Here is a 26664-nt window from a genome sequence, read left to right as displayed (position 1 = left end):
TAAAAAAAACGCAGATAATTATAAAAAAAAAAAAAAAGAAAAGAAAAAAAAACCCTGTTTTGTGCGATCCTGCAGATTGGCCTTAAAGCTGCAGTGGCCATTTTAGTTAAAATGTGCCTAGTCTTTAGGGGGGTTTACCACTGTGGTCCTCAAGTGGTTATAGGATACCTTCGAACAAAAAAAATAAAAAAACATGGCAAATATTTTCTTCCCCTCCTTCGATACACTCTCCCACCAGGGTGCCCGACTGGACCCCTGATGTCACATGACAACGGGAGCTGGAGAGACGCAACTTCCCATTCGCCAGCATAAGAGAAGAGGAGATCAGAGGACAAAGAGCCCAGCCGTTGAACATGTAGTATAACTCATGCTGTGGTTATCTATGCAATTGAGACTATGAAACGGGGAAAGAAAGGTAGGCGGGTGCCCTAAAAGGAGAGTGGATTAGAGGAGGGGGCGGCGGGCGATAAATAGTTACTGCCGTCACTCTGTTTACAGGAGCGGGGTGGGGGGGGACAGAATACAGTGTACTCCTGCAGTACTTCTTCAAAGGTTTGGCTTGCTCGCATATATAGCAACTGTGACGGATGGTTGCGTGGCCGCAGCCCCGTCCTTGAACCGCCCGTGAAGAACATTCGATCGCAATCGATTGCGATTAAGATCGATAGAATCTGGATTGGTTGTGTAGGAGCATCTGCAGTCAATCTGGGCTCTTTTCTCAGCAGAGAGATAGCCATAACTTAGGTGCAGGATGTCTTTTGATTTGTTAATTAGCTTGGACAATGCTTGTGTCCAAGGAGAATGTTTACTTTTAATTACCTCACAGCAGGCGGCCTATTCAAAACCTGCTTTCCCACAGACTTCATGGCACCGATGAAGGGCAGATCTGAATGCTTGCGTTGTATGATTTCTTGTCGGTATACGAAGACCGTATATCGCACAGCTATGAAATTCATAGTCTTATTCGTTAAAATCTGCCCAACGTGCGGATATAAAATTCATGGCAATATCTCGTCCAGTTATTGCGGTATGAATCTTCTCAGGAACCTGAGAAACTACACTAGTCACGTCTGATATATTAATCTGTATTTTCCGACAAGTATGAATCTGCTATCCACCTAAATATGACATGAACCGTTTACGAGTTACGGCATTTTAGAAGTTTAAGCCTAAATCTCACCCCAAGGACTTGACCTGTGGTTGGTTGGTAACTCAGAGGAGGCCGGCATTGCCACATCCCCAAACCAGCTTCATCAAAAGCACATGGCAAGCAGGCGGACCTCATTCCTCCATTTTCCACCTTCATGAGAGAGCTGCTGCCACTCTGAGGAACAGTGGCGGCCATCTTGTCTGAACTAAACTTAACAAGTTTTCCCACAAAAGTAAATCTTTCCACGAACCTAAGTATTTTATCCTTCTCTTTTCATACTGCGCTACTAATGTCTCAATAATTGTTGATTTTAATAATTTTCTGTATATAAATTTTTTATATTGCATATTTAATAAACGACGTTCAAACGTCCTTTGTTTATCCAGCTACCCTATTATTCAGCTATACACAGACACTGAACTCAGACTTCTGGAGAGACGCTACTATTGTCGCTAGCTAGACAGAATAGAGTGTGTTTAAAGAAAGTCTGAAGCGAGAATAAATCTCGTTTCAGACCTCATAGATAGCAGGGGCATGTGTGCCCCTGCTAAAACGCCGCTATCCCGCGGCTTAACGGGGGTCCCTTCACCCCCAAATCCCCTCGGTGCAGCGGGGGAGCGCTTCCTGGTTGGGGCAGGGCTAAACGCCGCAGCCCTGCCCCACGCGCGTCTGTCAGCGCGTATCTCCGCCCCGCCCCTCTCAGTCTTCCTTTACTGAGAGGGGCGGGGGAGAGGCGGCGATGCGCAGCTGATAGACGCGACTGGAGGCAGGGCTGCAGCCGTTAGCCCTGCCTCCAGGAAGACTAAATATACGACCAATTTTACGACCAACGATTGCGGGGGTGGGTTTGGGGGTGAAGGGACCCCCGTGTAGTGGCGCGATAGCGGCGGTTTAGCAGGGGCACACGTGCCCCTGCTAACTATGAGCTCTGAAGCGAGATTTATTCTCGCTTCAGAGTCTCTTTAACCGTTTTATTTGCAGGTCTAGGAATAGCTAGTCAGTGGGTGCTTCTGGCCCAGGAAAGCAGAAGTGGTGGCAGTTACACCATGAAATAGTGTGTAATTTGTAAGTACCGTAACCTCACAGGCTCCGTTCTGGTCGGTCTGCTGCCCAAATTCCGACGGTTTCTGCGCATCGAATACGACCACAGCTTGCATCAGGGCTGTGGAGTCGGTACAAAAATCTTCGACTCCAACTCCTCAGTTTCTGAAACCACGACTCCAACTCCGACTCCGGGTACCCAAAATCGCCCCGACTCCGGGTACCCAAAATCGCCCCGACTCCGGGTACCCAAAATCGCCCCGACTCCGGGTACCCAAAATCGCCCCGACTCCGGGTACCCAAAATCGCCCCGACTCCGGGTACCCAAAATCGCCCCGACTCCGGGTACCCAAAATCGCCCCGACTCCGGGTACCCAAAATCGCCCCGACTCCGGGTACCCAAAATCGCCCCGACTCCGGGTACCCAAAATCGCCCCGACTCCGGGTACCCAAAATCGCCCCGACTCCGGGTACCCAAAATCGCCCCGACTCCGGGTACCCAAAATCGCCCCGACTCCGGGTACCCAAAATCGCCCCGACTCCGGGTACCCAAAATCGCCCCGACTCCGGGTACCCAAAATCGCCCCGACTCCGGGTACCCAAAATCGCCCCGACTCCGGGTACCCAAAATCGCCCCGACTCCGGGTACCCAAAATCGCCCCGACTCCAACTCCACAGCCCTGGCTTGCATGGTCTGTGTGCTGAAACCGATTGGAAGGCAATTTGCGTTCCGACCACTAGTGGTTCTGTGACAGCAACCCCAGTGTTTGCCTTAGCTAGAAAGATACAAATTTCTGAAACTATAGCCATGGATATATGGTTGTATAAACAATGAAACCTGTATTTCTACAAAAATGCAATTTCTAATGTAGCACAAATCATGAAACCACCACATGTATTCCCATGTATATAATGGCTCAAATAACATATAGGTAAAGTAAGTTAAGTATGGTCCAGTGTTGGTCATGGAACAGATATGCTGACATCAAACGTTGGTTCAGGTAATACTTTTAATGACCAAATGTATATAGTTTGGAGGAAGCTTTTGCCACATCAGGTGCTCATGTTTAGAACATGGTTATTCAAAATTTTGAAGAAGGTATGTTATATTGGGTTTAGTGTAGTCCTGACTGTTGAGGTGAGGTAGAACAGGATGGTGATATCAAAAGAGCTGTCTGAGGTCTTATCTTACCAGTTTATTAATCTGTTAAGGAATTTAGAAAGTTGTCAAAATAATTTGAAATCAGTCATTCCACTTAATGGAAAATAGTAGAAAATAGTCTACTGGGCGTTCTACTGTTTAAACTTCCTGCCGGGACAGCCCAACCGGAATCCAGCGGAGAAGAATACATCGGTGACAGCGGGGATACCCGCCGGCCGGAGCAGGTAATGTATTGCCGCTAGCGCTGGTCGTCGGGCATTCAAACGCCGCTATCGACGCACTCTGGATCCGCTGGCGATCGAGAAAAATCTTCCGCATGGACGCATCAACGGGAATGATTGATTTTGGACGGAAATCTATCGTTCTGTCAGCGTTTGCGCAACTATTTCACAGCAGATTCGATCACAGTGATTGAATCTGCTGTATATCGGTGGAAAAATCGTTAGGTGTATGGGCCCCTTAACAGATGTGCCATGGAGTCTCCAGCCACAAAGACTTGACAATTAATGTAATGTACAGTGACCTACCTGCTCAGACTTTTCATCAGTGCTGCTTGGCGATTCTGAAGTGTCTTTCACAAAATAGTTATCCACTAGATCTATCTGTCTGCATTCTTGTCTGCAAACAGGACACCGAATTACTCCAACTAGAAACAAAAGAAAAAAAAATATTCTTAGTGCATCAATACTGAAATATTGCTTAACCACTTGATGACCCAGCCTTTACCCCCCCCCACCCCCCTTAAGGACCAGCGCTGTTTTAGCTGATCTGTGCTGGGTGGGATGTGCAGTCCCCAGCACAGATCAAATACCAGGCAGAGCGACCAGATCGCCCCCCTTTTTTCCCCACTAGGTGGATGATGTGCTGGGGGGGTCTGGTCGCTCCTGCCTGCCTGGGTGTTGCGGGGGGGCGCACCTCAAAGCCCCCCTCCGCGGCGAAATTCCCCCCCTCCCTTCCCCGGAGATCCGAGGCTGCACAGGAACGGATCTGTCCTGTGCAGCCTCTAACAGGCTCCCGCCTGTCATGTGACAGCGATCCCGGGCCGCTGATTGGCCGGGGATCGCTGATCTGGTACAACACTGCTACTGTTAGCAGCGTTGTACAAATGTAAACAAAGCGGATTATTTCCGCTTGTGTTTACACTTAGCCTGCAGGAAGCAGCCGCTCGCGTGAGCGGCTGCTTCCTGATTAATTAGCCTGCAGCCGGCGACGCAGAACTGCGTCGCTGGTCCTGCAGCTGCCACTTTGCCAACACGCGTTATGTGTGCGCGGTCGGCAAGTGGTTAAAGTGTATACATGGTTTCTAAAACAACCAACTAACGTAAGAAGTCAGGGACTACCACCAACACACACAAACGGGGGAAACGAGTAACAGACTTCAGCCAATCAAGGCTGAATTAGCACGTGACGCAACTTCTCGTCTGTGTACCAGATGAGAGCCAGGGGGCATGAGGTATAAAAACCAATTAGGAAAAAGGTGACATTGATTTTAAACTTTTAAGTTGCCTGGTTAGCATCAATTTTACATGTAGAACAGCTACTAATAGAGAATTGATTTTAGATGTTATGCCTAACAGTTACTCTTTAACAAGTCAACCCTGCAATTGCCACATAACACCAATCCTTTGCACACTACAATGGCTACCCATAAAATGGTGAATCCTTTTAAAAATAAGAGCTAACATTCAATGCTTAACATGCTAATATTCAATTCCATACATGACCTAGGCCCTGGATAAGTTAAGGATTTGTTGCAACTGTGTCACACCTCCGACAACCTCAGATCAAAAGGATCTAATAACCTGACCACCCTCAGAGTTGAACTAAAAACTTTTGGAGCCAGAGCTTTCTGTCATGCTGCCCATAACCCTGTGGAATGCATTGCCAAACTTAAGACAGCTCCAACCCTGACCACGTTTAAATCAAAACTGAAAAGCCACCTGTTTAGCTTTATGCACTTTGGGTTCTAAGGTAGAAAAGCACTTTACAAACGTTTCATCGTTGTCATTTCAACGATTGTTTGTGTCCCTCAGAATACAATGTTGAAAGATAGATCAGAGAAGGATCGTTTGACAGCAGAGATCCCTGAACTTATCGTTCCGTGGGTTGTCAGTTTTAGGATTTCAACTTTTCCAGTGAGTACACATCGCATTATGGTGATGGTACTATCTTTAACCATTTAACGACCGCCTAATGCCGATAGGCGTTGGCGTATCGTTAGTGGTATAGCATGGAAACGGCCGCTCGATCGAGCGGCCTTGCCATGCTAGTTCACAGAGACTGCCTCCGTGAACAGTGTGCGAGCCGCCGATCGCGGCTCGCACGCATAATGTAAACATCCGGGGAAGAAATCCCCGCTGTTTACATCACACGGCGCTGCTGCGCAGCAGCGCCGTGACGTAGATCGGCGATCCCAGGACTCTGATTGGCCGAGGATCGCCGTCATCTGATAGGTAGAAGCCTAACCTATCCGGCGCAGGATGGAACTCCGTCCTGCGCCGCTCACAGGGTAAGGGAGAGGGAGGGAAAGCCGGGGAGGGCGGAAAGCGCTGCGGAGGGGGGCTTTGAAGAGCCCCCTTGGAAAGTGTGGGTAGCCGGCGGCGATCAGACCCCCCCAGCAGGACATCCCCCTAGTGGGAAAAAAAAGGGGGGGGGGAAGTCTGATCGCCCTGGCACATACGTGATCGGTGCTGCGGGCTGTAGAGCCCACGCAGCACCGATCACTGCAATATCCCCTGGTCCTTAAGTGGTTAAACGAGTTAGCTTCTGGAGGGGAGCTTACCAATATTGCAGCATCCAAGCCTCCTGCACTGACCAGCCCCCATCCCCGCCCTACATTAAATAATGTGCCTTCCCAGTGTGGGGTGCCCTGCTCACAGGGCTCTGCCATTATAGAGAGCAGAGTAAGTGAGCTGCAGCGGGGAGAAAGCAGTGAGATCGGCAGGCGCAACGAGAGCGGTGAGAATACACGGCGTCGGGGAGTTGAAATCTACGCCCAGCCAGCCAAATCAGCATCAAAACAGTGTAGATTTTTAATTAGCGTCATCCTTAAATGGTTAACATCTCTAGCGGTATCTACCACACAAGTTGTTAATTTATCTCACTAGTCTGATTTTTCAGTGCGATAATCGGTTTAGTGAACTAGAATTTGGCAAGGTGATCGGTAAAAACAGCCGTTTACTGTATTACCGAATGCAGTAATGCTTAGTGAATTGAGGCGTAAGTCTGTGACACGCCTCTGGGCTTGCTGATAAATAGATTGTCGCCCTGAACCCTGGAAAATCTATGTAAAAGGTGGGACATACATACACACACATACATAAACATATGCGTATATACATACATATGCGTGCGTATATATATATATATATATAAATCCCTTTGTTGTTCAAACTTCTTTAAATACCTCTAGAATGTTTTGACAATCAATTTAATTAAAAGTACTTCCAATGAGGAAACCCATCAGTAGTGTAAGTTATAAGTGGGCCTAACGGGATACAAAGTCTACAGTTGCCTTTATTTATCTAATCCCTCAGAGATATATTACAGTCATACGCACGTTTGTTAGAAAAAAAAAAATACACTATTCATGTCCAGGTCTTCTAAGCTTTCATACAGTGAATAGGTCAAAGTTAAATACTATCACAATTATTTTACACATTTTCTTGCCTTCTGGTGGTTTAAAAGGCATCGTATTGATAAGTTTGAAAATATCACGTAGGAGAAAACTTTGGAGATAAAGTGAACTGCATAAGGGGCTATGTTTATTTTATTTATTTAAGTATTTATATAGCGCTGACATATTACACAGTGCTGTACAGAGTATATTGTCTTGTCACTGTCCCTCAGAGGGGCTTACACTATAGTCATAGGTCTATGTATTGTGTAGTGCATGTACCATAGTCTCGGGCCAAATAACTTATCTATGTTTTTGGGATGTGGGAGGAAACCCACACAGACACATGGAGAACATACCAACTCCTTGCAGATGTTGACCTAGCTGGGATTCGAACCGGGGCCCTAGCGCTGCAAGGCGAGAGCACTAACCACTATGCCACCGTGCTGCCCTATGCATTCCATGATGTCTGTGCTACAAAACATGGGCATAACACACCAACCAGGGTTTCATAGCATGAATAATGCCATGCAAAATGTGCGTTTTCGACCCAGAAACACACCACAGAGAGCGAAGTAGGATAATGTGATTCATTACAATAGACATGTGAATGTGTTCTAACAGTAGTATGGGCAGAGCATTCACATGCAGCAATGCAGTGCAAAACAACGTATGTGAATGCACACCTACCGAGCGGCAGTCACCAGTGGAAGTGGCGAATATGTTATTGGGCAGCAGCCACCAGTGGTCCATGCATGTCTCAAAAGCATAAGAACAAATGCTGGTGCAATGACACCTTGCGCTACTCAACGTCATCAAGTAGTACAGTGAGCTCTTGCAGATATCTGCTCAATTAGAGCAGCAGTTCTTGCAAAGAGTAATATTTAATGAGAGTGTGATTATATTGAAAAGTCAAAATTCATGTTCTAAATCTTGATGCAAATCGTGTTGCATGTGCAAAGTGGTCGCCAGCAGCCGACAAACAGCTGCTGTGAGAAAAGGTCACAGATCCCACCCTCAAAAATTAGGAGAATCATATTTCACAAGTGCGATATGCTGGAGAAGCACATCTTGAGAAGCACGGAATGACACCACACTGGAACTTGAGTTTCAGTCACAACTCCATAGAAACACTAATCTGGCATAAAAAGGCTGTAGTAAGGCCTTCCTTTTCTCGCTGCATTATGTTCCCAGCCTTTCTTTCTCCCTATGCTTTTGAAACTGCTTTCTTTCGCAAGACATGAGCACAACCTGGTTCTGCTTGGACTTTGTAAATTGTAGCAGTGTTTTTTACAGGTGCCATCAGCCTTCCTTCACTACAGATTGCTCACAGGCTCCTCCCCTTATTGATCCTAAGTTGTAAGATTGCAGCATAATGCCTAGTACACACCATACAATTTTCAGTAAGATTTTCTGTTATGCCGGGAATACACGGTGCGTTTCCGCGGCACGATCTGGCTCGATTGATCATTTCCGACATGTCCGATCACCCGCCGGATCGATTCCGCGCTCGATACCGCGGGCGGGACAATAGAAAAAGATAAGGAAACCGAGTAGAAGATAAGAGAATCGCCCGCGGGGATGAGCGGGAATCGATCCGGCGGCATAATCGAGCCGCGGAAACATCCGTGTATTCCTGGCATAAAGCCCCATCTACACGATATGATTCTTTGTGCGATTCTATTACGATTCTATTTACGATCCGATTAAATCCGACATGTCCGATCAGGATTCGATTCAATTCGATGTAAACACTCAATCAGTTCACTGCAATCATGGTCCCAGATCGGCAGCGAGATCTTGAGAAGAGGGAAAATGCCAGATGGGAGATGGGAAGCTGCACAATTATGACTGTTAACCAGTTCGCATTCAGTCGTTTTTCACTTTATGCATCCGAGCAATGTTCACCTCCCATTCATTAGCCTATAACTTTATTACTACTTATCACAATGAACTGATCTATATCTTGTTTTTTCCACCACCAATTAGGCTTTCTTTGGGGGGTACATTTTACTAAGAGCCACTTTACTGTAAATGCATTTTAAAAGGAAGAATAAGAAAAAAACAGCAAAAAATCATTATTTCTCACTTTTCGGCAATTATAGTTTTAAAATAAAACATGCCTCCATAATTAAAACTCACGTATTGTATATGCCCATTTGTCCCGGTTATTACACCGTTTAAATTACGTCCCTATCACAATGTATGGCGACAATATTTTATTTGGAAATAAAAGTGCATTTTTTCCGGTTTGCATTCATCACTATTTACAAGCTTATAATTAAAAAAAAAAATTGAAATATTTCATCTTTACATAGATATTTAAAAAGTTTAGACCCTTAGGTAAATTTGTGTTTTTTTTTTTTGTTTTTTTTTAATTGTAATTTTTTTTGTTTTTTTTTTCAATTAAACATTTTATGTGGGTATTTTTGGGAGGGTGGGATTTAAATTGTATTTGTTTTAGTAAATATGTGTATTTTTATTTTTATTTAACATTTAGCTGTAGTTTACTTTTTGGCCACAAGATGGCAGCTATGAGTTTGTTTACAGTGACGTCATTCTAAGCGTAACACGTACGCTTAGAGCGATGTAGGGGAAATAGGAAGCAGAAAAAGCTAGGCTTCCGAGAGAAGCTGTCGCTTTTTCTGCGGGGGAGAGGAATCAGTGATCGGGCACCGTTGCCCGATTCACTGATTCGCTGGCTACCAAACCGCGGGCTGCGTGCACGCGCGCCATCGGCCGCGGGAACGCGCAGGAGCGCACATGGCTTCCTGGACGTGAGTTTCACGTCCAGGAATGTCAAATAGTTAAAGAACAACTGAAGTGAGAAGAATATGGAGGCTGCCATATTTATTTCCTTTTAAACATTACCAGTTGCCTGGCAGCCCTGCTGATCTATTAGGCTGCAGTAGTGTTTGAATCTGACCAGAAACAAGCATGCAGCTAATCTTGTCAGAAACATCTGATCTGCCGCCTGCTTGTTCAGGGGCTATGGCTGAAAGTATAATGCTGGGAATACATGGCTCGATTCTGAGTCATTAAGATGGCTCGATCGATAATTTCCGACATGTCCGATCTCCCGCCCGATTGTTTCGCAGCTCGATTCTGCATTGAGGACAATGGAAAAAAATAAGAAAAACGAGCGGAAGAGAGCCACCTGCAGAATCGAGCAGGGAATGGATCGAGTGGCAAAATCGAGCCATGTATGCCCAGCATTAGAAGGTAGAGGATCAGCAGGGGAGCCAGGCAACAAATATTGCTTGTAAGGGTATAAATATGGCAGCCTCCATATCACTCTCACCTCGGGTTCACTTAAAAATAAATTTCCAGCACTATGCAATATAGAAAGTACCAAAAAGTTGGTGAAAAAAAGTACCATCAAAATTATTCTAAATATTTTCATGCTTGCTAGTGGCTTAACCTTCCTGGCGGTAAGCCCGAGCTGAGCTCGGGCTATGCCGCGCAGGAAGATATCTCAGCCCCTGGTGGGGCGATTTGCTCCATTTAAAATGCTGTACGCGCAGCTAGCACTTTGCTAACCGCGCGTACAGCTTGATCGCCGCCGCCTCTGCGGCGATCGCCCGCACGCAGCAGCGCAAGAGGCCCCCCCCCCGCCAGAGCCCGGCCTGACCAATGATTTCCGGGCAGCGCTATGGGCTGGATCGGAGGCGCCTGACGTCACGACGTCGGCTGACGTCCATGACGTCATTCCGATCATCGCCATGGCGACAGGAGAAGCCAAAGAGGGGAGCGCGTTATATACGCGTTCCCCTGTTTGCTATTGATGCCGGCGACGATCGCACTAGAGGGACGCCGGCGACGATCGCACTAGAGGGACACATGCCCCCTCTAGTGGTGTTTCATGTAGCTACCACTCTGGTAGCTTTACATGAAATAAAAAAAAAAAAAAAAAAAGGATTTTTGCCTATATGGCACAGTGTTCTCCCCATACATTTTTTCCAGCCGGGTGGCATGAAAAAGTAGCCGGATGGGGCGTGATAACAGAATGCAGGACCGGCGCTTCTCTGCATACAGCAGAGGAGAAGGTGAGCCGATGACAGTCGGGTGGTCAACAAAACTAGCCGGGTGGAGCACCCGGCTAAAAGAGCCTGGGGAGAACACTGTGGCAAAACCAATTAAACGCCAGGAGGGTTAAAGGAGTTGTCAGGCATATTTTAAGAAAATAAACGCTACTTACCGGGGGCTTCCTCCAGCCCCAAGCTCCCAGGACCTTCCTTGCCGCAGCTCTGCCCGCAGCCGTTTGCTGGGGCTCCGACCCAGTCCCCGGCGATGGCGTCAGAGCGACCTGGAGGTTGCACTGTACTGCGCGATCGGCGCTATTAACCACCGCCACGTGGGCCGAAGCAGACTGCGCAGGTGCAGAACTACTGCGCCTGCGCAGTCCACTCCGGCCCACGTGGCAGTGATTGACAGCGCCGATCGCGCAGGCGCAGTACAGAGCGACCTCCAGGTCGCTCTGACGTCATCGCCGGGGATCGAGTCGGAGCTCCGGCAAACGGCTGTGGGCAGAGCTGCGGCAAGGGAGGTCCTGGGAGCTTGGGGCTGGAGGAAGCCCCCGGTAAGTAGCGTTTATTTTATTAAAATATGCCTGACAACTCCTTTAACAGGCATTTTACTGAGGTGTGAAACATTCACCTAGGAGAAAATTTAGGAGAAAAAGTTAACTGAATAGGGGCCCATTTCTGCTAAGATAGCTGCATTTGTCAGTGAGGTAGAGGAGGAAAAGCTCCAGACTCTAGGCGGTACTGTATGTTAAAGAGTAACTGTCGGGGATAAAATCAAAAATCTATTTTTTATTTGTATCTGGTAAACAAGTAATAAGGCTGCTAACCAGGCAATCCAAAAGTTAAAAATCACTCATTTTTCTTGTACATAAAACATTCCCCAGTTCTCCTGGCTCTTATTTGATACATCTTCTGCACAAAGGAAGTTGCAGGGCATGCTGGGTTTTCTTTTTTTTCTTCTTTACTTTCCCCTCAGACTTAACTATAGCCTGATTGGCTGAAGCCTCTTTCCCTCTTGTTTTCCTCTTCCACACCTCTGTTCCTCTCTGATTGGCCAATATTTCTCAATGCACTTTCTACTGCAGTGCTTGGTGGGAATGCCCGAAGACTGGGAGGAGGGCGGGCAATAATACATAGTGATGGACTCACGGATAGAAAAGTAGTCGAATCCGTGATTCCAATGAGGCTTAATTGCCTCAGGTGTGCAGCTGGGAGAGAGGGGGTTAAGTACCCACATGCCCGCCGCTTCTATGCGTATCACAGACTGACGCGGTCAATGGGATGCATTTCACGACTCAATACCACGCACTTCCTCCTTCTGGCCGAAGGAGGAAGTGTGCGGTATTGAGTCATGGAACGCATCCCATTGGAGGCGTCCGAGTCTGATACGTATAGAAGCAGCGGGCTGGTGGGCAATTAACCCCCTCTCTCCCAGACGCACACCTGAGGCAATTAAGCCTCATTAGAATCATGGATTTGACTATTTTTCTATCCGTGAGTCCATCACTAATGATGCACAGACAGTAAGGGAGGAGATGTCAGGATTAGCTTCAAGATAGACAAAATATAAAATCCTGAGTTTAAAAAAAAAAAAAAAAAAAAATCACTAAAATCAAAATGTGGACAGTGCAATACATAATATTATGTAAGTAGAGCATGTATTTATCTACTTATGTGGTTTTTCTGAGATAGTATGGCTGACAGCTCCACTTTAAAAGAATAATTTTTATTTGCGTGGGGAGGTGAAGGGAAGCTTGGAACGAAGACTGTGTGTATGCAGGGGTATGTGAGCATAGTGTACCTTCTGTGTGCATGCAAAATCAGAGTAGCAAGTCTGCAATTATAAATTTGACTATACAAAGATCAGGTGCATCATAAAGTATGAATCTTGTTAAAAGGAAATTTTACTGATCTATAGAGTAGCATCTCGCCACTGAACCATTGGGCGTTTGTAGGTGGCAGTGGGAGGCATGCATATACAGTGCTGCCCATAATTAATCATACCCCTGGCAAATTTTGGCTTAAAGAGACTCTGTAAGATCAAAAAGTTCCACTGGGGGTACTCACCTCGGGTGGGGGAAGCCTCAGGGTCCCAATGAGGCTTCCCATGCCGTCCTCTGTCCCACGGGGGTCTCACTGCAGCCCTCCAAACAGCCGCCCGACAGACCCGACAGCCTGTTCAATATTTACCTTTGCAGGCTCCAGCGGGGCGCTGTTGTGGCTTTCGGCTCCGAAGTAGGCGGAAATACCAGATTTCAGTCAGGTCAGCTCTACTGCACAGGCGCCGGAGACTTGCGCCTGCGCAGTAGAGCAGACCCAATGGCGAGCGGGTATTTCTGCCTACTTCGGAGCCGACAGCTGCCACAGCGCCTGCGCAGGAGCCGGGAAAGTAAATATTTACATCCCCGCTGTTCGGAGGGCTGCAGCGAGACCCCCGAGGGACAGACAGCGGCGTGGGAAGCCTCATTGCGACCCTGAGGCTTCCCCTTCCCGAGGTGAGTACCCCCCAGGGGACTTTTTGCCGTTACATGTTTTCTTTAAAGTTACTTTTATTCAAACAGCAAGCAGTTTTTTGATGGGACATGACATAGGTTTCTCCCAAAAGATAAGACTATGTACAAAAGGCATTATTGTGGGGGGAAAAAAAACATTTCTCAGTTTTTAAATTTGAGGGGGGGGGGGGGGGGGGGAAGTGTCCAGTCCAAAATTATCCCTTTACAAATTGTCAGTGTCTGTGGGAAAATCCAAAGTTCTATATTCAAAATAGTCCAAACTGTTCCAAGGCATCCTAATTACCCTGATTAATTGGGAACAGCTGTTTTAATCAATTCAATAGGTGAAAAACCGCAGCTCTCTGCAGTTGGTTTATGGACAGTCATGGCTAAGAAGCTCAGTGAGGACATGGGGCTGCGCATTGTGGCTGCTCATAAGTCAGGGTTACAAGGACATTTCTAAATGTTTTCCAGTTCCAGTGGCTACAGTGCAAAGTATCATCAACCACTTTAGGATCACAGGTTTTTTTCCCCTTAAAAACCAAAACAACTTTCACATTTCAGCGCTCCTCCCATTCATTCAGCGATAACTTTATTGTTACTTATCACACTGAAATGATCTATATATTAGGTTTTTTTCGCCACAAATTATGCTTTGTTCGGGTGGTAGTTTTTGCTATGATTTTATTTTATATGCATTGTAAAAGGAATAATAAGGAGAAAAAAAATCTCAGTTTTCAGCCATTAAAGTTTTAAAATAAAATGTGCTTTGGTACATAAAACCCATACATTTGCCCATTTGTCTGGTTATTACAACATTTAAATTGTGTCCCTAGTACAATGTATGGTGATAATATTTTATCTGGAAAGAAAGGAGCATTTTTCCATTTAGGGATTTTTAATACTTTTTCACTTATTACAAGAACTTTTTTTTGCAAAATTAACAGTGATATACTCTCATGACATCCGTATTAGAAAAGTCCCTAAGGTAACTATTTATGTAAAAAAAATTAAATGTTGTAATTTTTTTTTTTAACAAGTGTTTTATTTCTATAACTGTGGGGCAGGGTTGGAAGGGGTTAAAAGTAATAAAATAAATAATAAACTTTCTATGTAAAACAGTATAGTGGCATAAATAGGTGTATTTTACTTTTTGGTCACAAGATGGTGCTACTGAGACCGTGTTTCTATTAATAGAACAGGGCTGAACACTGAAGTGTCTGGTCTGAGAGTATGACATTTACAAGTTCTCCGAAGACACGGGAACGGTGATCGGGACTGAGTATCAAAAGATTCTCACATCTTGATCACAGATGAAGGGGGCTGCGACGGTGGATAGCCGATAAACAGCGCGGGGATCGTGAACGCGACGATAAGGCAGCAGTACGCATATCTACCCCCCTGATCCGCATGTGTAGTTTAAAGGGGCGTGGTATGCATACCAAGGATCCTAAAGTGGTTAAAAAATACAAGATGTTCTGCACTATGGAGGACATGGTCAGAAGCCAAAAGTTACACCAGTGCTGGCCAGGAGGATAGTGAGAGGTGATACAGAATCAAAGGATCACCACCAAGGCCATCCTGGTGAATTTGGGCTCTGTGGTGGCGATGTCTCAAGGCAGACAATCCAACGGACACTGCACACTGCTGGGTTCCACTATTGCAGAATAAGGAGGAAACCACTTCTCCAGATAAGGCACACAAAAGCTCGCTTGGCCTTTGCAAATGCTCATCTGGACAAAGAAGAAGACTTCTGGTCTTCTGTGAAACAAAAATTCAACTGTTTGTTCACAGTGATGTTTCCTTCATTTGGCATAAAAAAGGAGAAGTCTTCAACCCAAAGAACACCATCCCCACTGTCAAACCTGGTGGTGGGAACCTAATGCTTTGGGGTTGTTTTTTCAGCCAATAAACCAGGGAACCTAATCACAGTAAACAGCACCATGAAAAACAGTAATACATGAGGATTATCAATAAAAACATCAGGTAGTCTCCAGAGAAACTTGGCCACCAATGGACATTTCAGCATTACTATGACCCAAAACACAAAGCAAAAGTGGTGAAGAAATGGTTAGACAACATTAATGTTCTGGAGGAGCCCAGCAAGAGTCCTGACTTGAATCCGTTTGTGGAGAAAGCTAAAGATCAGGGTAATGGCAAGAAGACCCTCCAACCTGAAAGATTTGGAGCTCATTGCTAAAGATGAATGGGCAAAAATACCCGTGGAGACATGCAAAAAGCTGGTCTGCAATTATAGGAAGCGTTTGATTGCTGTAATAGCTAATAAAGGCTTTTCTATTGATTATTGGGAAGGGTATGAATAATTTTGGACTGGACACTTCTTGCTCAAAAAGCTGAGAAATGTTTTTTTCCCACAATAATTCCTCTTGTACATCGTCTTATCTTTTGGGAGACACCTACGTCATTTCCCGTCAAAACTTTACTTGCTGTTTGAATAAAAGTAAGCCAAAATTTGCCAGGGGTATGAATAATTATGGGCAGCACTGTACATCTCACCTCCTGTCAAAAGCTACATGCAGGGAATGTTAGCTACTCACAAATACACCACCTGTCAAATGCTGACAAAGTGCTGTTAGCCTTTGAAACAAACACTGCCTGTGTGTTTCAAAGTTGCATTAAACAAATTCCTGTGGTAGCAACCAGCTCTGGGTTTCCCATTATAACAATGACTGATTGCAGGACTGAAGTCATATGTGACTTCCCATCCACCTTTAAAACCAACATCCACCCACTACTGAAAAAACAGTCAGTCGATCCCTCCCTGCCCTCCATCGCCCGATCTACCTTCTTTCCTATGGTTCCAAACTCCTTGAACACCTGATCTACAAGCAACTGTCACAGTTCACTAACTATGCATCCTTATTTGACCCCCTTCAATCTGGCTTACCCACTCTAGTGAAAGTGGAGTCATCAAGATAGTGGACAACTTCATTCTAGCCTAAACGAAACACAGCTGCACCATCCTTGACCTCTCCACTGGGCATTATTGCTAATCCCCTCCTTCAAACCCTGCACTCTATTGGCAACTGCGACTCTGCCCTAACCTGGTTCTCCTCCATAGGGCTGTGGAGTCTGTACAAAAATCTTCCAACTCGAACTTTGAAATACCACCGACTCCTCTAATTTACATATAGCAATCTTGTAGATTGAAAGTATGAAACATAAAAGCCATTTAAAGTGGACCTGAACTCTTGCACTGGACAGAGGGAAAACATATAGGAAAAAAAACCCTTTGTGTACTTAGAGTTTAGCCTGTCTAATCCCCCCTCATTTGTGTCACAAGTTGTAATTTGATCCCTTAGCTGTGTCAGCTGATTGTCACGGCATAGAGCTCATTTGTAATGTCAGATGCCATTAAAGCAGGAAGTAGACAAGCTGCATATTTATTGCAAGCTTTGTTTCCGCTCTAACAAATGTTTTTTTCTTTAAAGGTCATTATGCTGTTTATTTTCTAGAGCTGAGATTAAGTTCTGAGTTCAAGTCCGCTTTAATCACTGCTAAAGCTAGCCCTTGGTAGGATTGCATGTAGACGGTGCAGATATGAACAAAGGGCATCGATCAGGCCTAGTCTAGGCAACCTAACTGTGGGTACATGTAAGAGTGATGTGCAGGTACTCTGTAGGAAAATTAGAAATTTCTCCCTCTATTAAATATTCTTCATGCACAATCTGAACCAGGTTTATGGGAAGTAGAGACCTCTGCATGCAATGTGCACCACATTCTAAGTGAATTCACAACAGTTATGCAGGGAGTGCATATTTAGAGTACAATACATACTTCATATACAGTGGTGTAAAAAAACTATTTGCCCCCTTCCTGATTTCTTATTCTTTTGCATGTTTGTCACAACTTAAATGTTTCTGCTCATCAAAAACCGTTAACTATAAGTCAAAGATAACATAATTTAACACAAAATGCAGTTTTAAACGATGTTTTTTATTATTTAGTGAGAAAAAAAAAACCTCAAACCCTACATGGCCCTGTGTGAAAAAGAAATTGCCCCCTGAACCTAATAACTGGTTGGGCCACCCTTAGCAGCAATAACTGCAATCAAGCGTTTGCGATAACTTGCAACAAGTCTTTTACAGCGCTCTGGAGGAATTTTGGCCCACTCATCTTTGCAGAATTGTAATTCAGCTTTATTTGAGGGTTGTCTAGCATAAAAGGCCTTTTAAGGTCACGCCACAACATCTCAATAGGATTCAGGTCCGGACTTTGACTAGGCCACTCCAAAGTCTTCATTTTGTTTTTCTTCAGCCATTCAGAGGTGGATTTGCTGGTGTGTTTTGGGTCATTGTCCTGCTGCAGAACCCAAGATCTTGGTATTGAAAGCCAACATATATCCCAACACTGGTTTCTAAAGAATCTCCAACCTTTTTGCCAACAATTACTGTTAACATGATACTGCAAAAATTAGAATTCAGGCCCAAATCCAGAGAGACCTTAGCTTTAGATGATGTGGGAATGGGCTTGAACATCAATTTTTTTCCCCCATTGCTGCCCTGTGTCCTCAACTCAGGATTTCTAGTTTCAGGGTGGGGATAAACAGTTCTGTTAGAAAGCATAATAAATAAAATACTGGAATTGAGCTTTAACCCTTTCAAGCCCAGGCAGCTCTGGCCTCTTAAAGCAGTATTGTCACCATAAAAATAAAATTTCAACAGCAACTAGTCTGAGTGTATTAAGTGATAAAGATGCTAATCCTGCTTTCAAAACTTTTTCTGCTGGAGTTTTCACATACTTTATGACTACTGATCCTAGTGCCAAAGAGTTGAATGCTGGGAGTTTTTTTTATCTATAATATATTCCTCCTCTTCCATTTATTTCCCTGCCTAGCTTTCTTATCTAAAACGCCTCTGCTCACTTGTGTTTACAAGCAAAGCTGAGGTGACTCAGCGATTGGAGGATAAGACAGTGTAGTTGCTAGTATACACCTCGGTGGGAGTGTCTGAAGACTCTGGGAGGAGGGCAGCTAATGCACACACAATGAGCAAGAGAAGGGAGGGGGAGAAAACAAGAGTCAGGGAGGATATGATGTCAGCATTAGCTTGGCAAGATGGCCACTGCCTAGAATAGGATTTTTTGCTTTTCCTTTATAAAATTCACAGTAATCAGTACATGGATAACACAATACATCTGTTATGCAAGTAGAAGTAGTATTTATCTACTTATGTTTTTTATTTCTAGGGTAGCATGGGTGTCGCTTGTTCTTTAAAGGACCACTACAGCAAATAAACGTGAGCAGTTAAAATCTGACAGAACCGACATGTTTTGGATTAGTCCATCTTCTTATGGGGAATTCTCAGAGATTTCTAACTGCTAAAATAGTGTGCAACTGAGTAGGGACGATGGCTGGTAACTTACCATTTTGGTAGTTCAACTTAGCCTTTCAGGAAATGCTTGTGAAAAACAACCAAACTGAGAATCCCCCATTACAGAGACACTGCTTGCTTGGCAGCTGGAAAAAGCTGTTTCTCATAATGCAAAAAAGGTTCACAGACAGCAAACGGGTGTCATGGTCATGAGATCATAGCGTCCCATGGTCATGAGATCACAGGGGTTTCACCTAAATATCAGCCATACAGACCCCCCCCCCCCCCCCCATATACTATTCGAGAAAAAGTAAAGGCTTTTTGTTGGAAAGGAGGTATCGGCTACTGAGTGGGAAGAAGTTCAATCCTTAAGCTGCGTACTCACCGCTCAACGGGTCCAGCGACATCTCTTCCTATTGGCGGGTTAAGCATGAGGTCACGCAACATACACGGCAGAGCGAGCAAGATTTCCAGCGACTGCGTAACTTTGCGCAGTGTCATCGGGGGATCTTAAAGATCTGATACACCGTGTCAATCTTTAGTCATCGCTCGACGCTATGCAACGTTTGCAATTGTGCTTCTGTACCCACCTGGCAATGTTGTGTAAAAATCGTCAGTCGTCGGGAAAAAAAATCGCAAGGTGGGCACATAACTTTAAAGGGAACCAAAGATTTTGTAGGTAAGGGATTGGAAAACTGATTAGAAAAATGCCAGTAGAGTAGAAGAAGAAAACGGGGCACTACTTCTTAAAATCCCTTTATTCCGTTGGGGAGATAGCAGGTACAAAGCAGTGGGCAGTCAAAGTAGTGCCTGACAGCTGTTTTGCTGGTTTAACCACTTAAGCCCGAAGGGTTGAAATTTTTTTACATCCGAGCAACTTTCACCCCCCCATTCATTTGCCAATAACTTTATCACTACTCATCACAATTAATTGATCTATATCTTGTTTTTTCCGCCACCAATTGGGCTTTCTGTGGGTGGTATATTTTGCTAAGAGCCACTTTACTGTAAATGCATTTTAACAGGAAGAATAAGAAAAAAATGGAAAAAATTCATTATTTCTCAGTTTTCAGCCATTATAGTTTTAAAATAATACATGCCTCCATAATTAAAACTCACGTATTGTATTTACCCATATGCCCCGGGTATTTCACCGTTAAAATTATGTCCCTATCACAATGTATGGCGACAATATTTTATTTGGAAATAAAGGTGCATTTTTCCGTTTTGCGTCCATCACTGTTTAGAAGCCCATAATTTATTAAATCATATTGATATACTCCTTTGACATGCATATTTAAAAAGTTCAGACCCTTAGGTAACTATTTATGATTTGTTTTTTTTATTGTAATTTTTGTTTTTTTTTAATTTATTTAAACTTGTATGTGGGTATTTTTTGGTGTGGGAGGTAAACAGGGCTTTTTTTTAATATATTTATATGTTTATCTTTAAAACTTTTTTTTTTTTTAGGTGTAATTTGCTATTTGGCCACAAGATGGCCAGAATCAAAAAGTCCTGGGAGCGATCGATCTCGCTCCCAGGCAGAAGAAAGGAGACCAGAGCTCAGAAAAGCCGCAGCGTCTGAAGAGACGCTGTCGGCTTTTCTCCGGGGGGGTACGATCAGCGAAAGGGATTTATAATCCCTTTCACTGATCGGTGGGCTAGCGGCCAGTTGGGCTTAAGTAGTTAAACCAGCTTCTTTAGAGGCAGAATGCACCCAAGACACCATTAAAACCGCTTCTTATAGGCTATGGTATGGGCTGTTTGCCCCTCCTTCCGTTCTAACACGTGTAAAGCACCGCATTGGATATCGGGTGAAAAGGACTGCCTCCTTGCCAATCACAGAGGTAGGCCAGCGCTCCCTCATGCGAAAGTATGTCCGTGTCAGATGCGCTCCACGCTGGTCACCGCTAGTTGCTTAATCCTGCTCTACGGATGAGCTGTGATCCCACAATGTTAAAATTCAAGAGGGTGATTGGTCTTCCAATGACACTTATCCTTCTGGGTAAGCCACAGCAAGAGTCAGTGGTTGGCTGAACGCTGAAAGGCTACCATTGTGATTGGCAAGGAGGCAGTCCTTTTCACCCGATATTCAATACGGTGCTTTACATGTGTTAGAACGGAAGGAGGGACAAACAGCCCATACCATAGCATATAAGAATCTGTTTTAATGCAGTCTTGTGTACATTCTGCCTCTGAAGAAGCTTGTTTAAACCAGCGAAACAGCTGTCAGGCACTTGATACCCCCCTGATTTGTACCTGCTATCTCCTCACCGGAATAGAGGGATTTTAAGAAGTGGTGCTTAGTTTTCTTCTTCTTCTACTCTACTGAACTTTACAAAGATTTTGGACGTGCACGCCCTGTGTCCCATTTCCGGTGATTCTGCCCGGCTACATTTGGTGCCAGGTACTGTCGTTTCCTCTCACATTTCACTGATCAGAAAAATGATTGGAAATCAGATCAGACCTGTCGGAAATGATTGTTTTGACTAGTCTATTCTGATGGGAAATTGCATGGAGTGTAGGAGGCATTAGATTTCGTAAACAAAATAAAAAAAACGTTTTTTTTTTTAGCTCAAAACCAGGTTCTACTACACGCACAAACCTAATGGCTTCATAAAACAATAATCGTAAACCAATTCAGATGCTCATGCATCAGCTTCTAAAGGATTCCTTTCCTAGAAGAATGCCAACCAGCCTGGAATATACATCATAAGGCAAGTTCACATCTTTGACTGATGTTGACCTGATACAAGGCGACATCTCTGGGCCAGCCTGTACAGACGCAAAGTCAGTTGTGTAGCAGACAACACATTGCTGTCAGCTACACAAAGACGGAGTGGCAAGTACATAATGTCATGCGGCAGACAGGGGAGCGTTGTGCACAAAGGAGTTGGTTGACGCTCAGCCAAGTTGATCCGACGGGCGGATTGCTTGCAGGGAAGAGGGGGGGGGGGTGTCTGGGGCCTCTGTGCACACGCCAATCGGCTGAGGAGGTTGTGGTCCTGAATGCTAGAACAACTCCAAACTAGAGACTAACAACTATGATAAAAATATGTGCTGCGCTCTAGAGACAGCAATCCGCTCAAAAAAGTGCTTTGCTGATCGCAACAGCACAGTGATTAACATGTAAATCACAGTGCTACTTTTCCATTAGCGTGTTTCGATCCACTCACAAATGCAATCGTCTGCCTGCAAGATTTTCGGTGCGAGTTTCATTCCTAATGTTTGCCCAGTGTTCTCCCCAGGGCTGTTTAAGTGGGCGGGCCGCCCGGCTGTTTTGAAGCACCGCCCAGGTGCTGGATCGCTTGTCCTGTGCTCATATTTGTACCGGGAAAACGTACAAATTAACATCCTGGCCGTGGGACTTATCACCGATGTAGTTCCCATTCCGCCCACTGGGTGGTGTGTTGTACAAGAGCCACCAATCCTGCCGCCCTATCTTTTGTATGCGCTGTTGGTGAGGGATCTCGGGAGTTGTAGACTCTTCTCTGTTCTCACTAATGCAAAGCTGAGTCTGGGAACTACATCTCCCGGCATACTCTGCGCTGTGAACTCTTTCTTCCCTAGGCGGCAGCTTCAAGTTTCTCTCTTCTCTCTCTCTCTCTGCACCTCCCCCCCCCTCCTCCCGAGAAGTCCTGCATCTTCATAACAAACAACTATGGCTAGTTCTGGAGGAGGTAAGGAAGGGAGCACAGCAACAGGAGTCTTGCAGCTACATTTACTAACTCAGAGCTGGAAACTTTGCCGTGCGGCTTCTTGCTGGACCCCCGTTGCCCTGTCCAGCGAGGTGAGTGTCTGCATGTTGTATTACAGGAGAGTGATCAGTATAATCTGTAAACTGCTGCAGTTCAGTTTGCCTGTGCTGGGAACAGGCTGCAGGGAGGTAACAAAGTTGATTACTGCTGGTCATTATAGAAGCATATGTTGTGGGTGCTAGGTCACTTCTGCTGGTCATTATACAGGCATTTGTTAAGGGTGATATGTGTGAGTACTGCTGGTCATTTCACATGCATGTGCTGGGGCTTAGACAGTTGTTGGAGGTAACTGTTGCTGTATTTATCTGATAGTCATAATGGCTGCATTAGGTAATTGGGGGTGATTGTTGCAGCATTTGGCATTGCAAAATGGTATGCTAATAAATAGAATCATGCAGTTTCTGCATATTTATCATTCTATCCACCCATGTGATGTTATGGCCACACTCATTGTTCACCACACAAACTATTCCCCCCCCCCCCTCCTTATGGAATCCAACCCCACCCGGCTACTTTTTCATACCACCCGGCTGGGAAAAAATTCTGGGGAGAACACTGTTGCCTATTATAAAATATTTGCAATCCCCAATTCACATTCTTAAATTTAACTCAGGTGTCGACAAGGTACCTCACTGCAGTAGGTATGTTTGTTGTGCATTCTAAAGTGAGCAGAAACCATGCCTGGTCTCTCAGAGTGCCCAGGAGCAGAAGACCACATATCTAAATAGCCTAGGCTAAACATTACTTGGAGGTTAGGGTTACATATATCAATGTGTAGAGACAGCAAGAAACTGGGCAATGTAAAAGCGCATCAAGTTTATTCGAGTGATGGAGAATTGTTACGTGGATAGGATGGAAACAGATACACAGCCACCACAGCCAATCCAGTAGGATGCTTGATCACATAGTGGTCTGGGTGTGATATAAGAGAGAGATACAGGTATACACAAACCCCTTTCTTTGGTTTAATAAGTGATAAAGTTATTGCTGAATTAATAGGGACATTTACAATATGTCCATACAGTAAAATCAAACCCCAAATGTACTGTGGTTAAGCATGTTGCATTAAAATGTATGTAAACTAGGACAGACATTGTTACCTTAATAGAAAACCACACCCAAAACAGTTTCAGAATCATCCTGAAAAAGAAGGGTGTGTCAAAATTAAGTCATAAGCAAATCCAGCAAACTGGTAATGCAAGGGGTTAGTGTTCATCAATGCACTGATACATTTTCAAGATAAAGGAGGTCTCTTTCTTGATGACTAAAAACCAAACACCATGGGAAAAAAATATGTTTTAAGTGAAGTATGGATGCCCTGAAGATCTGGATGGATTTCTACAATCATCTTTTTACCTGAGGCCTGGTTCACAAATGCATGACAGGATTCACTATCTGTCAGTCATCGAACTACTACTAACATCTGAGAGGGCAGTAACTGACCACTGAAGAAACATACAATGATGATCATCCACAAAAGTTATCATCATCAATCACTAGTACTCACTGCATGTGTGGGTGACCCCATTCCAAAGCCTTATGCTGAACAATATAATCTCTTCACAGACTTGCAAATGCTCCAAGCTAAACATACTACCTGTGGTGCTGTGAATTCATTTAAATTACTTTCACACGATTCTGGTTAAAGGACTCATGGGGCCAAAAAATAAATAAATTTAGTTTTACTTACCTGGAGCTTCTTTCAGCCCTAAGAAGTTATTTGGGTCCCTTAGCACAGCTCCGGTCCTCCCCAGGGTCCCGGCTGGCAGCCTCTAAGGATCACCAACCCCTGAAGGATCGCGGCCTTCTGCGCATGCCCAGGCGAGCGTGCATGTTATTGGGAGCATACTGCGGCTCCTGGTGACATGGGTGTGCCCTCACAAACGTGCAGAAGGCGCTGATCCATCAGGGGTTAGCAATCTTTACAGGCTGCCAGCGAGACCCTGGGGAGGAGCGGAGCTGCACCAAGGGACCCAAATGACTTCTAAGGGCCCCAGGTGAGCGAGTTCTTTACAGAGACTAATTAAAAAAAGTTCCCCTGGGGGGTACTTTCCTCGGCAGGGGGAAGCCTCTGGATCCAATCGACGCTTCCCGTCTTCCTCTGTCCCATGGTGGTCTTGCTGCAGCCCAGTGTCAGGCTGTGCAATAGTTACCTTTCCATGTTCAAGTGGGGGGCGCTGTTGTGGCTCTCGGCTCGGAAATGGCAAATCTCAGTCTGGTCCGCTCTACGGTGGAGGAAACTTGCTCCAGCGCTGTAGAGCAGACCTGACTGGGAGCGGCTACTTCTGCCTATTTCCAAGCTTAGAGCTGCTACTACGCCTGCGCTGGAGCCAGGAAGGTAAATATTTACATGACCGCTGTTTGAAGGAACACAGCGAGACCGCCGTAGGACACAGGAATACGGGTAAAGCCTCGATAGGATTCAGTGGTCTCCCCCCCCCACCTAAGATGATAAGCCCCAGGGGAATTTTTTAATGTTACAGAACCTCTTTAAAGGGAACCTTAACCGTTGATCAAAAAAAAAAAAAAAAAAAAAAAAAAAAAAAAAGTCTCACTTACCTGGGGCTTTCCCAAGCCTCCTGCAGCCGTCCTGTGCCCGCGCAGCTACTCCAGTGTCCTCCGTTCCCTCGCCGCGGCTTAGTTTCGTTTTCGGCTGACTGCCAGTCGTCCTCCGGCAGTCAGCCGTCGACGCAAAGCACGTTGTTTGGACGCGCTTTACGGTGGGTATGCGCTCCATGGAAGTGCTTTACGTCGGGGAATGCGGCAGAATAGGACACGTTTCCGGAGGACGACTGGCAGCCGGCCGAAAACGAAACTAAGCCGTGGCGGGGGACCAGAGGACGCTGGAGGAGCTGCGCGGGCACAGGACGGCTGCAGGAGGCTTGGGAAAGCCCCAGGTAAGTGAGACTTTTTATTGATCAACGGTTAAGGTTCCCTTTAACCACTTGAGGACCTAGGGCTTTCTACCCCTTAAGGACCGGCCACTTTTTTTCCATTCAGACCACTGCAGCTTTCACGGTTTATTGCTCGCTCATACAACCTACCACCTAAATGAATTTTGGCTCCTTTTCTTCTCACTAATAAAGCTTTCTTTTGGTGCTATTTGATTGCTCCTGCGATTTTTACTTTTTATTATATTCATCAAAAAAGACATGAATTTTGTGCTGACATTTTTCAAATAAAGTAAAATTTCTGTATACATGCAGCGCGAAAAATGTGGACAAACATCTTTTGGATAAAAAAAAAAACTCATTCAGTGTATATTTATTGGTTTGGGTAAAAGTTATAGCGTTTACAAACTATGGTGCAAAAAGTGAATTTTCCCATTTTCAAGCATCTATGACTTTTCTGACCCCCTGTCATGTTTCATGAGGGGCTAGAATTCCAGGATAGTATAAATACCCCCCAAATTACCCCATTTTGGAAAGAAGACATCCCAAAGTATTCACTGAGAGGCATAGTGAGTTCATAGAAGATATTATTTTTTGTCACAAGTAAGCGGAAAATGACACTGTGACAAAAAAAAAAATTTTCCATTTCTTCTAACTTGCGACAAAAAAAAATGAAATCTGCCACGGACTCACCATGCCCCTCTCTGAATACCTTGAAGGGTCTACTTTCCAAAATGGGGTCATTTGTGGGGTGTGTTTACTGTCCTGACATTTTGGGGGTGCTGAATTGTAGGCACCCCTGTAAAGCCTAAAGGTGCTCATTGGACTTTGGGCCCCTTAGCGCAGTTAGGCTGCAAAAAAGTGCCACACATGTGGTATTGCCGTACTCAGGAGAAGTAGTATAATGTGTTTTGGGGTGTATTTTTACACATACCCATGCTGGGTGGGAGAAATCTCTGTAAATGACAATTTGTTAATTTTTTTTTACACACAATTGTCCATTTACAGAGATCTTTCTCCCACTCAGCATGGGTATGTGTAAAAATACACCCCAAAACACATTATACTACTTCTCCCGAGTACGGCGATACCACGTGTGGCACTTTTTTTGCACCCTAACTGCGCTAAGGGGCCCAGAGTCCAATGAGTACCTTTAGGATTTCACAGGTCATTTTGAGAAATTTCGTTTCAAGACT

General features: G+C 44.9%; 1 protein-coding gene across 5 annotated transcripts in view; it reads right to left on the bottom strand.

Moving 5' to 3' along the window:
- Positions 1–26664, bottom strand: part of TRIM33 (tripartite motif containing 33) — a 157150-nt gene that overhangs the window by 111819 nt on the left and 18667 nt on the right. For all 5 annotated transcript variants that reach the window (XM_068269702.1, XM_068269698.1, XM_068269700.1 and 2 more), the window contains exon 2: positions 3881–3999. In XM_068269702.1, the coding sequence (XP_068125803.1) occupies positions 3881–3999 (119 nt within the window). The remainder of the gene's footprint in view (positions 1–3880; positions 4000–26664) is intronic.

The sequence above is a fragment of the Hyperolius riggenbachi genome, chromosome 2 (genome assembly GCF_040937935.1).
Source record: "Hyperolius riggenbachi isolate aHypRig1 chromosome 2, aHypRig1.pri, whole genome shotgun sequence".
In the NCBI taxonomy this organism is placed as follows: domain Eukaryota; kingdom Metazoa; phylum Chordata; class Amphibia; order Anura; family Hyperoliidae; genus Hyperolius; species Hyperolius riggenbachi.
This window is presented reverse-complemented; position numbering and strand designations above follow the sequence as displayed.